This window comes from Octopus bimaculoides, chromosome 9 (genome assembly GCF_046866305.1).
Source record: "Octopus bimaculoides isolate indiv1 chromosome 9, ASM4686630v1, whole genome shotgun sequence".
NCBI lineage: Eukaryota > Metazoa > Mollusca > Cephalopoda > Octopoda > Octopodidae > Octopus > Octopus bimaculoides.
In genome coordinates this window covers 647,619-660,411 of record NC_142936.1, presented here as the reverse complement: position 1 = coordinate 660,411, position 12,793 = coordinate 647,619, and the positions used below count along the sequence as shown (strand labels likewise).

Sequence of the window (12,793 nt, the reverse complement as noted above, 5' to 3'; positions counted from 1 at the left end):
CCACACGGGGGGGGGATTAAAAAAAAATTTGGGGGGCGATTTTCATTTTTGACATTGTGTTCTACATGTCCAGGTCGTACGAATAGCCTTCTCGCAACTTAGATGTGAAAATGAACGGCTTACATTTATATTGAAACAGAAAAAGGATCATATGTGGAGTCCCCACCACGAAACTTGATATGCTAGAAATAACAGCTAAACGCGGACAATCCAAATCTTGCATTGGTCCAGATGGACTATATGTAAATAAATATGAAGGAAAAAATGCGCTTTGGCAAACGGGGTTAGGGTTAGGGTTAGGGTCGGGGTTAGGGTTAGGTTTTGAGTTAGGGTAAACCTAACCCTAACCCTAACCAGATTTGGCTGTTATTTCTAGCATGTAAATAACCTGCTTGGTGAGGGGGGGGAATTGAAATTTTTTTAAGGGGGAATCGCATGACCGTGACATATAGAACACATTATCGAAAACGAAAATCGTCAAAAATAAAAAAGTTACAGCCATTTTCCCTCAGTGTCTAATTGCAATGTCCACCCAGGTCTCTCTTTGAGGGCGACAGAGCATGGCCAAGAGTCGTAGTGACATACATAGGCGGTGGGGCGTGAAAGAAACCGTTTAAAAAAGGGGGAAAGTCATTGAGGCGACGCTTATGAGTGTCGCTGTTTGTACATTATTTTTGTATTTTGTAATTTTTTGTTTATTTATTGTTTAATTTTCGTACATCTCAAAAAATTCTTCATTTTTACTCTCTTCCACTTGTCTATTGCACTTCTACTACACGGTGGTCTGGTTGGATTTTAACATTGGTGGCCTGTTGGGGGGGGGGTTTAAAATAAAATTTTTATGTTTTAGGCCATGCGGTGAGTGACCAAGAAATCAGCATAGTTAAATGAATTTTATTACACCCTACCAGCCTTCGTCCTCCCGCCCCACCTCCTCCCTCACATTCTAGGTGAGTTAACTCGTATCCCCCTATCTCTCCCCTACCCCCTTCTATCGTCAGATTCGGTCTGAATTAGTCCTGCTCACCCCTTTCCCCTCTCCAGCCGAACCCCACCGCCAGTATTAATGCTCTTTATTCATCCCCCTACCTCCCCTCATTCACTCCACCCTTCCTGTAACAACCAGCCTGCTGCCATCCCCTCCTGCACCCCACCCGAGTCCAGCGCCAATCTTCTCCCACTGCCATCCCCTCTGAATTCTACTTCAGATGCTACCCGTTCACCCCCCCCCCCAAGCTGTGTTCTCTGCACCTGTACACGTAGCTATTTCAAGACCATCAAATGCCACTTGTGTAGTTACCACAGGAGCTGCGTTGGCAGAACTAAGGTTCAAGCTGAAATTTTTTCAAACTGGTCATGCAACCAATGCCATTTCACCTCCAACATACTTTGTAGGGCAGAACCTTGCATTGAAATTCAGATCCCTGTTGAGGAATATGCCCCTGCCCTTCAGGGCTTGTTCAAGTTGAAGCTCATCAATCAGATCCCTAAAGGAGCTTGGACTTATTTTGCCCGTGTTCTTAATGTGTGCTTATCCAACAACACCTTGGATTCACAGAAACTGCTCCTATTCCCTCTCGTCTCTCTCCACGTGACAAACGTGAGTACTGGATCCCTTGCGTCTTCCCTTAAACCAGGGATTGGCAAACCACAATAAATAAATTTGCATATAGATTTAAAAATAAAATAACATGTAGATTATCAATACATTTACAACACGAAAATATCAACACAGCTATCAATATGAATTAAGAAAATGTTCCTACACGTAAACAGCGTGTGAACTGTATGAATACAGTGCAGACTGCAATGTTATCGATAGATAAATGTGTGGTTGGTTGTTACATAGAATACATCATTACAAAACATTAACACATCTATCAATATAAATGAAGAAGGTGTTCCTACATGTAAACAGGGTGTGACCTTTGTGATGACAATGCATTTGTCTAAAAGCAGAACAGCTCTTCATGCAGCACTTGTCAATTGGCTGAAGTGACATGAAAGGCATCGTCATTCATGGAATATCCATGAATAAGTCTCTAATTGAAATAAGTGGATCTGTTGTTTAAGAAAATACCGCTTATTTGTTTAAGGGTTGTACTGGGTAAATTATGAAAATAAGTCTAACAGTTCAAATACTATGAAATAAACATACTCAACTTGATTTATATCAAATAAAATCAGTGACCTTGTCTGACAATTTCTGGCAAGAAAGTCCAGGTAATGTAGAAAGCTTGTTTAATAAATCGAGAAGTATTTATTATATGTTTTTTCATTTATTATATATAGGAAAATGAATGGGTTATTTCCCTTGGCGGGTAATGGTTATAAATATGGATCCCTTCTAGGAGCCCTAGCCATCCAATTATAGATTTTTATTGAACTTCAATGAGCCTAGCAACAAACTGGATGCTACTTTAGCATATTTGCAAAGTTTCATGAAAATTCGTTAACAGGTGTAGACGGCAACTTGATACAGACAACTTGTTTTTATATCTGTATAAGATAAGATATACATAGTCAGAAAAGGGTGGAAGAGAATTTTGATTATCGCCATGTGGTGAGTTGTAATGCAAAATATATAATAAAAGAAGGAAAATGCATGCAACATAGTTTTTGACATATTTTAAATGAAAGTGTATTGTGGTTGTTGATCAGTTTAACCTTTGCTAATCATGACATTGAAATTATTGTAATTTCATGTTTTCTTAAGAGGACTTTAGTCCATGTTCTTATATGAAAGTTTGTGAATGAATTAAGTAGAAAAATGTAAAGGAGTGGGGAATTGGTGATAATTATTACTCGGGACAGGGGAGGTAATTGCTCTTTTTTGGGGTAAGATAAATAAACATACAAAAACTATTGAGTTAACCCTTTTGTTATTGTATTTATTTGGAGATGCTTTGTGTTTCTTTCAATTATTTTGAATATAACAAAGAATTTTAGTAAAATAACTTAGTTATCATTCAGCTAGTGTTAGGAACATTAATTGTGACTAAGGTTTGGTGGAAGATTTTAATTCAAAACTTATGAAAACAAGACATTTGTACTCAGAGCCAGAGCCGGTTTGGTAACGAAAGGGAGATGGAATATGCAGTGATGGATATGTGATTATGAATTAAATTATATACTGAGACCAAAGTTGGTTATGCGTTCATATTTAGGCATGTTCTGTATTTTCCAATAAATAAATTTTCTTTATTTAAATGTTCTTATACAGAAATCGTTTCTTTGCATTGGTAGATGGGGAAAACTGTGAAATTTGGTTGGAGATTCCCAGCACATTTCTCTATGTGTTCACTCCAAAGTATCTGTCTGTACTTTGGGAATATTACATATAATCCACCATCATTGTTTAATGTCTGTTTTCTATGCTGGCATGGGTTGGACAGTCCGACTGGGGTCTGAAAATCCAGGAGGCTGCACCAGGTTCCAGTCTGATCTGGCAATGTTTCTACAGCTGGATGCCCTTCCTAAAGACAAACACTCCAAGAGTGTAGTGGGTGCTTTTTACGTGTCACTGGCACAGGGGCCAGAGGAGGCTGGCATCAACCATGATTGGATGGTGCTTTTTACGTGCCACCAGCACGGGAGCCAGTCAAGGCAGTGCTGGCATCAGCCACATTCGGATGGTGCTTTTTTCATGCCACCAGCACGGGGACCACAACTACAATTTCCATTTGATTGTGATCTGATGTTGATTATATATAAGATAAAAGATTGTGTGTGTGTGTATTGAACTGGATAATCAATGCTATTTTATTTTCTCTTTCAGTAAAATGGGAAATGTTACAAAATGTTTCAGAAAATTAAAGCATTCTCATTCCGATTCTGATTTGTATGAATTAGTTAGATGTGATGAAGAAAAATGCATTTCGAAAAGAACGGGTGCCGTTACCACTGAAATCCATGATACTGGTAAAGCACAACTTAACGATCTGAAAGACTATGAATACCCCTTTGAAAATTTGGTGTTTGAAGGTGGTGGAAGTAAAGGCATTGCTTATTGTGGGACTTTACATGTGAGATTTTAAGTTTTTCTATGAGTCACATTTATTTAAAGCAGATTGAAATCTTACATAAGCTACAGTGTCATCATTATTATCAATGTCATCATTATTGTTATCATCATCATCATTTTGTGTGTACCTTCTGTACTGTCATAGTTTGGATAAGTCATCAGTATCCACTAATTTCTTATTTGAAGTTAATGCTTCCATAGATGGGCCAGAGACCACATAATTACTTAGAGGTTCAATTTTGACATACTTTTTAATAACCATTTGCCTTTCCTAATACCATGGCACCAGCACTGGAGAGGTTGTCTTAACTTCAGCAAAACTAAAAATCAACCTCACCCAGAAAGTGATGAAACTGAAAGAATTTGAGTGAGGGGGGGGGGGATAGAGGGGGGAATATCGAAAGACTGATATAGAAGCCTATCAGCTGAATTTTGGTGAGGAAACCATGAGGGGGAAAGGAGACAGGGTGATAGATAAAGGAGTAATGAAAATGAGAGAATGAGGTGTATTGTCAATGATAAATGGAGGAGGAAGTAATGTGTGAAAAAGAGACAGGTACCAATAGAGAGAGAAAAAGAGGGAGGGGAAAAGAGGGAGAGTGATAAAAAGATTCAACATACAGGAGCTGCCACAAATATCTTCTTCAATTCTTCTGTTGTGGTGTGGAAGACTATAATAAATATTAGGGGTCTGAGAATTGAACCCTCTTCAATACCTAGCTGGTAATTTTGCTGATAATTCTATTGATAATTTCTACCAAGCAGTAGTTGCCAGAGCACTTCTTTATGCTTGTAAGATGTGGATTCCTTATCAGAACCACATCGAACTTCATCTACTTCTAGTAATTAACCAAAAGCAAAAGAAAACCAACGCTTAAAATTCCAAGAACAAACAGAAAAGACAAAGATTGAGGCAATGATTATCACACATCTGTTTTACTGGATTGGTTGTGCCCAAAGGATAGACAATGAATGACTACCAGAGACCGTTTTTTTATTCTGAAATACAAGAAAATGTTACAATGGAAGACCACAATTGAAATTCTGAGATGTCCTAAAGCATAACCTTCCACTCTGTAATATTTGAGACTGTCGTGGAGGCTAGAATATTTTCACACACCCACATGTACTTTCCCTGTGCTGGCACCACTAAGAAGCACCCAGTACACTCTGTAAAGTTGGTGTTAGGAAAGGCATCCAACTGCAGAAACCATACCAAAACAGATGACTGGAGCCTGGCACAGCTCTCCAGCCTTGCCAGCTCCTGTCAAACTGTCCAACCCATGCCAGCATGGACAACAGATGTTAAATCATGAGGTTGATGATGATGATAGTGGAGGAATCTCTACTCTCTTACCTGCAAACACTTTGAGTGCAATAGAAAAGACAAGAAGTACCAAAGACAGCAGATGAGAAAGACCTACTAATGCATTGGCAGGTTGTGTTCTTTTTTAGAAGCGTTGAGATGTATTGTAAGAACAGAAATAAATCTATTTCTCAAACGTGTGACAATGCTATAAATAGCGTGATCAGGATATCTCAACGCTTCTAAAAAAGAACAAACTTTGTTTGTTTACTTTCATCGTAAAGTTGAATTTAATGTTAGCGTCTTATTATAAGTTCTAAAATTGCAGAAGAATTCATTGCTGGGCAGTTTAGTTTAATGGTAAAACACTTGACGCGTAATCACAGAGATGTGAGTTCGAGTCTCATGGCTGCCCAGTAACATAGTTTTCTGCAATAAATGGATAATTTACCTTGATCATGCTATTTATAGCATTATCACACGTTTGAGAAATAAATTTATTTCTGTTGTTGTTATTATTGTTATTCTCTTTTTTCTTTAAACTGAGCTGTTGTTGTTTTCTTTTGTTTCCAGGTCCTTGAAGAACTTGGTGTATTAAATAATACAAAACGCTTGGCTGGTGCAAGCGCTGGGGCCATGGTTGCTGCGTTAATCAGTGTTGGCGTCTCAAGCACTGAACTCTTGGACTACTTAAGTCAAGACATTGGCAAGTTGATGCTTGGTAAGTACTACTATAACATTTTGGCAGAATGTGTGGCCGTTATATTCGTAATAGGGATATTGATAGACTACTGTTGAGGGGTCTTATCTTGTGGTTACTTGGTGACCTCATTGGTGTTGGTACCATGTAAAAAGCACCCAGTCCACTCTGTTAAGCGGTTGGCAGTAGAAAGGGCCAAAACAGACATAGAACCTGGCAGAGCCTTCTGGCTTGTTTGTTCTTGTCAAACTGTCCAACCCATGCCAGCATAGAAAGGAGATGTTAAATGATTATGATAATTTGATGGAAGATGCAGCTATCACAGGATAATACAGATATTAATATTGTACTGTAATTACTTGGAGAGGGTGTGGCTTTCACATATTAGGGATATCAATGTAATAGTTTTATGGAAGGTGAAGATACTTTATCAAAGTAATGTTATTTGTGTTTGTATCAAGCCTTGGTTTTATGAAAATCTTGGATATCACATGCTAGTATTTATGGAGTATTAGGATATCACAGCATCTTTTTTGGTATGACTCTTCATATCAGCTACACAACTTCAAGTTTCCAATTCACTTGAGGCTATGATTCTGTGGTAAAGCCTATTGCATAGAACACAAGGGAAAAGTCAGTCGTTATCAATAACTGAGAACTAAGATACACTATCTGGGATGTAAAGGATGCCTTCATTCAGTTCTTTGCATGCAAGCTCTCTACCAGCCACTCATCAGCCAAATCGAATCTATGTAGAATCTTGCTGACAAAGCTAACACACACACACACTGCTTCACTTCTTCTGCCTCAATCTCACACAGTCCTCAAGTATGAAAATACCCTCAATTCCTCAAATTTGATAAGGCAACTGGTTCACAGTTTCTTACAAACAGTTGACCTCCAAAGCCAGCTTCTGTCCTCACCAAATATTTGTCTCTTTAACAAGATTTATTTTAATCTATTGAAACAGACATAATTATATCTCATTCCTAAAAAGGGCAAACCCTTTAACCTACCAACTCCCAACATGTCATAGTCACTTGTAGCATCTCAAAGCTGATGGAAATCATTATAACAAACAATCTCCTTTAGTCAACCTCATCTCAGTATGTTTGTGACTATGAACAAGACTGGTTTTCACAATTAGATATATAGTCATTAGAGTAGTTATGTTTATTTTGCTTTCAGATCCAGTTGTGTCATAATCTACTGCTGCCTCTGCAGAGAGGAATGAGGTTGGGCTTTCTGTAATGTCACATGACACAGGTAACCAATCAAATGCTTAGCAATTATCTGAAGCATATGAGCTGTAGCTCTTCTCCTTCTATATTAAGACAAACTGTCTTTAGATAGAGGTGCCGTTTTAAAAATATAGTTAAAGAATTGTTGAGGAAGATATGGCTGCTACATTTAAATGAAAGCAACTATGTCCCCTGTATACATATAATGTAATAGTTATGGTTCAGAGGCTAGGATGCTGGATTAGAAGACATTTGATTGTAACTCATATATTTCTAAGTTCAGTTCCTGCTGAGACTAAATTATCATTTTAATGCTACTTTGTTCAATAAAAAAGGTACCAGTAATATATTAGGATAATGTAAATTATTTACTACATTTTCCCACTTTTTATGAAAATGAGCATATGCCAAACAAAGAATCTACAACAAATATGTTTGATGATTAAATTTCTAGAGAAGTTTATTTTCACATTTGTCTCTTGGAGCAGTTGAAGATGTATATGCCTTGTTACCAAAACTATAATTAACTGTCACATTGTTGCTTTTAATTTTTTTCTTGTAGATCATAAATGGGGATATTTAAGCCTTTTACCAAACCTAATCAAGAACTTTGGCTGGAATCCTGGCAAAAAAATTGACACATGGTTTAAAAATGTACTCAAAGACAAAACTGGCAGTGCAGAGGTTACTTTCTGGCAGGTGAGTATTTTCTAGCTTTCTGATTGATTATTAGAACAGAAATAGATATTATTAGTCAATCATTGTCATCAGTGTCATCACTAGCTGTCAGTATTGTAGTTGTCATAACTTTTATTGTCATCAATGCAATTACTTTCCATATTGTCCTATGACTTACAATTTAAACCCCATAGTTTCTGTTCTAAAGTTTCCTGAACTAAGTGACAACACAGAGGCAAACAGCAGTGAGACTATAAATGAGCCTTAATTAGCTCATTAATGCAAATTAGTAAGTTAGTTTCTTTTACAGTTAGATAAATTAAAGTAGAACATCATTTTGTCAACATCTGTCAATGACATTATCCAATATTTCTAAATAGAGAGGGAGATGTGAAATAGATCGAAATAGTAAAGAAGAAATGTATCTGGAATACATCTGCGATAAACTGCCTTCAAATTCTGCTAATGTCAACTTCAGCTTTCAGCCTTTCGGGTCAATAAAACAAATGCCAGTTGAGTAATGTAATCGAAGTGCTGGCCTTGTGCCAAAATTTGAAACCAATTTTTGATTTATAGGACAAGAAAATATCAGGTTTGAATCACCTTTATTTCATGTTCAAAATCAATTTTACTTGACATTCCTATAAGATTGCTAAAATATACTGGAATTATATACTGTTGTTGGTTTGGAAGGGAAAAAATTAGTAAAATTCTAATAAAATAATTTGAAATAGTAAATACATCTTCAATGTTTTCCTTTTTAATCAAGTTTTATGCCAAACTCAAATGTTGGTTTCATTTTCTTTCTTCTTCAAGATCTACAAATATTATGGTCGAGAATTATGTGTGGTTGTGACTAATGTTAACCACATGGCTGTTGAATATTGCCACACAAAGACAACTCCAAATATGCCAGTACGCCTGGCTGTGCGTATGTCAATGTCCATCCCTGTAATGTTTCATCCACCAAAATATTATGCTTCTGATGGGACAGACATGCATTATGCTGATGGAGGACTTCTGTGCAATTATCCAATCCATTGTTTTGATGGTAAGTCTCATATTTCAATAGGTTGGTCAAAATCACTCACAAGTTCCACTGTCCTATATCACATTGCTATTCTTTTCTTGCAATTCGTGTCCTGAACTTTTGCCTGGACAAACTAATCCATGTCACTTTCCCTACGGATTCAGTTAAAAGTACAGTATCTAAATGCGCTCATTTGGACTTCATTAAACTTCTACTTCTTCAGCTGACCTGAACACAGAGCTACCATGGTATTGAGAGCAGTTACTATTATATACAGAAGATCCATGTAACCGAAAGCAGCTATATTGATAAGTATATAGTTAAGTGCGTAAATTAGTTTATGTTGTGAACCAAAAGAATTTTTACTCAATTAATATTATACATAAATATTTTATTATACACATATATGTGGGGTGAAGCTGTTTGATAAAAGGAGGACTGAGGATTTGATGGGAATGCTGAGGCTGGAGGAATTGATGAAATGGTTGGCAAGGGTGAATGGAGTGAGGTGGTATGGGCATGTTCTGTGGAGGGTGATTGCATTTGAGGTAAATGGAGTGCAAAAGCAAGGTAGACTGAGGAAAAGGTGGGTTGACAGGTGGAGGAGGAGATTGGGAGGGTTGGTTTGAAGAAGGAGGACACCCAAAACCAGGTGAGATAGTGTAAGGGTGGTTGCTATGGCATTGAGGTAGATCCGCCCCCCCCCCCGTTAAAAGGGACAAAGCCCAGATTTAAAACACTGGATGATGATACGTATTAAACACATATTAACAATTCTTATTAATGACACTTAATAAAAAAGCTGAAACTTCAAATTTGAGGTTCATTAAAAATTAAATGGTTGTACATAGAGGGTAAGTTTTCTCACCTTCTTTATCTCTATTGTATATTATCCATATTGTATTTTCTGTGTACACTTTCATCTCCCTGTGTAATACTTCCCCGTGTGTGTGTCTTACTTTTATCTAGTTGCAGTAACAACAGGTGATTTATGTATTTGTGTAATCCTAACCCCAGGCTTTCTGCATGTCTTATAAATGGGTGCTAGAAAATCGCTAATACCACACACACACACACACACCTATGCAGGTACACACATGTATATGTGTGTATTTGTTTACCTCAGTGCATAGTCATTCATTTTATGCTCATGTTTCTGTACTTAATTGAAGCAATATTTTTGTTGTTTTTGTTGCCAGCCTTCATCACTTTTTCAAGTAAGGGATTTTTTATTCCACTTAACTTTGGAAAACACAGCTACAGCATTTAATGTTCAATGAGAATTGTATTTACTCTATATACAGTAATCCCCTCCTGTATCACGGTTTATTATTTAAGCTTATATCAATTCCTCCATGGTGTTGTTTTGCATTTGTAATGAAATGAATATAAACAAATTATAAGAATAATAAAAAAAAATATACATTATTGGTTTCCACTTTCGAGATTTTCGCTTATCATGGAGTGTTTTTGGAATGTATCACCTGCAATTGTCGAGGGATTACTGTAATATAAATTCTTTGTTTAAAAGTTAATTTTCTTTTCCAGGTTGGTGGCTTTCAATGGCACCAAAAGATAATTTCATTAATCGACTTCGTCCTCTTGAGCAATTGCACGAATTCTTTGACAAATCAGTCAGATTTGATACCTTTAATAAAAAGACGCTTGGATTTCTCTTGGTATGTTATTATTATTATTATTATTATTATTATTATTATTATGTTACTGTTTTTTTTTTTTTTTTGGTATTTCAATGAATAAAATACTTGCCACTTTCACTCTTCCAAAGACATTTTATTCTTCACTTTAGTATGAATGAAATATCTATTTAGCTTCAAACTAGTGGACAACTCAGCTTACAATATATGAAGGTAATTCTGTTTTGAAAAATTAATTAGAAGAATTTGCATATTGGTGTCATGTTGCTAGCACTGTGCTGTGCTTGCTGAAGTTGGATATCTTCAGAACTAAATAGTCCCTAGGTATCATATACACCTAAATCAATGTATGGAATGGCCGGTAATGGTCATGCTGTTGCACTGGTGTCACACTATAAACTTTGCAGGACTGAACTGCTTGGAAAGCTGGCATACCGCAAATGTTTCTGGTTTATGCTAGCATGAAGAAAAAGACAAAGGAACCATTTATGGTAATAATTGTGTGTGTGTGTGTGTGTGTGTGTGTGTGTGAACAAGTTAGGGAACACATTGCAGTTAATATAAATTATGTACTTGTATAAACTAATCAAAGATCTTACAAACAATGTTTTAACCTAATTAGTTTTCAGATGATGAACCAGAGATTATGCGGACCCATTTGGAGAACCGACTCAAAGAGTATGGATGTTATGAACTTAATAGATACCCAGAAACCAAACTAGCCAAGTAAGTTCTTATTGTACATATATAGGCACAAATGTAGTACACATTGCATGTATGATTATACATATATTGGAGAGAATGTAATGAGTGGTGAACAAAAGGGGGTACAGTGTTAAGAATGAGAGACAGCTGTCAAGGGGAAGTAATACAGGAGAGAGAGAGAGAGAGAGACGTAGAGATTATTGGCAGCACAGAAAGGGTGTGGTCAATGGCAAATATAAGAGAGGAAAAACAAAGTTTAAAATGCAGGAATAGATGTCAACAGGAAGTATTCAGAGAAGAGAGAGTGATGACTAGCAGAACATAAAAGATAATTATATGATATGTAATTTTGCCCTCCTTTAATAAGAGTTGCAGAATAATACAAAAGTGATGGAGAGATGAGTGATAGGTAGATGAGAAGATGAGAAAGCAGCAATTGAAAGCTTGACAAGGACATAGTGGCTGAGCGATCCTGAGGTGTGCATACACGTTTCTAGAACCTAATTTTCACTGTGCTGGCATAGATGGGCAAGTATTCTCAAGTACCGTACCACATATTATCTTCTTCATGAGGCTCAATATCCTGGGATCAGATTTCACCACTTCATCCTACACCTTCCTGGGTCCTCTTTTTTCACAGGTTCTGTTCAAATTAAGTAGTTGGCATTTCTTTATACAACTGTTTTCTCTCGAGCTTCGGGGCTCACGGAGGCAATGACCGAGACCTTTGGCATTATGTCATGCTTGAGAAGACCCATCAAGCCAAACGAAATTGCCGTCGTGGCAGATACTGGTGTCACGCATATTTCTGTTTATAAGCACTCCTTCGCCAACCAATAGTGAAGTTTGTATTTTAAGGTTAACCACCAACCGGTATTTTTATCAAGACACCATTTCTAATAAGATTGTCAACCAAGACTGCAGAGCTCTTACTACCCATATGTCGATCCAGTACCAGACAAAGATTCTTTGTACAAGAACAGCAGCATTTGCTAACAAAGACTGTATTTAAAAAAATTCCCTCAGAATTTGATTAAACTTGAGGTAATCTCATTAAAATGAAGTATTATAGAATTGTAACAATTTGTTTCATAAATTCATGTTTAATATGTTGAGCAGTATATCTTTACCACTCATTCTGAATTATTGTTAAAATGCCATTGATCAAATACAGTTTAAGAAATAAGCATTCATTTTACAGGGGCAGAAAACAAAACTGTAGCATGAAATTGGATGAATGCGGAAAGCATAAAAATATTTGTAGAGCCTTTGATCAATTGGTGAAGGTTAGTATTTCCAAACACGTGTAATAAGTATTCACTGATCACAATGCACTTTGCATAGTTTTAGAAGGCTAGTCTGTTGCAAGGTACCCCCATTCACGGCTGACTGGATGGGAGCAACATAAAACGAAGTGTTTTGCTCAAGACCACACTGCTAGATCTGGGAAT

The 12,793-nt window shown here is 36.8% G+C and overlaps 2 protein-coding genes across 5 annotated transcripts in view; one reads left to right on the top strand and one right to left on the bottom strand.

The window, feature by feature from the left end:
- The window catches only part of LOC106879484 (tRNA N6-adenosine threonylcarbamoyltransferase, mitochondrial), a 136,475-nt gene that overhangs the window by 107,343 nt on the left and 16,339 nt on the right, over positions 1-12,793 (bottom strand). The gene's annotated exons all lie outside the window — the stretch shown is intronic.
- Positions 1-12,793, top strand: part of LOC106879487 (uncharacterized) — a 30,018-nt gene that overhangs the window by 3,953 nt on the left and 13,272 nt on the right. For 3 of the 4 annotated variants that reach the window (XM_014929089.3, XM_014929090.3, XM_014929088.3), the window contains exons 2-8: positions 3,779-4,025; positions 5,904-6,051; positions 7,834-7,970; positions 8,766-9,000; positions 10,528-10,658; positions 11,260-11,363; positions 12,544-12,628. In XM_014929089.3, the coding sequence (XP_014784575.1) occupies positions 3,783-4,025; positions 5,904-6,051; positions 7,834-7,970; positions 8,766-9,000; positions 10,528-10,658; positions 11,260-11,363; positions 12,544-12,628 (1,083 nt within the window). In that variant the 5' untranslated portion in view covers positions 3,779-3,782. The remainder of the gene's footprint in view (positions 1-3,778; positions 4,026-5,903; positions 6,052-7,833; positions 7,971-8,765; positions 9,001-10,527; positions 10,659-11,259; positions 11,364-12,543; positions 12,629-12,793) is intronic. The other variant, XM_089356932.1, reaches the window with a different exon arrangement.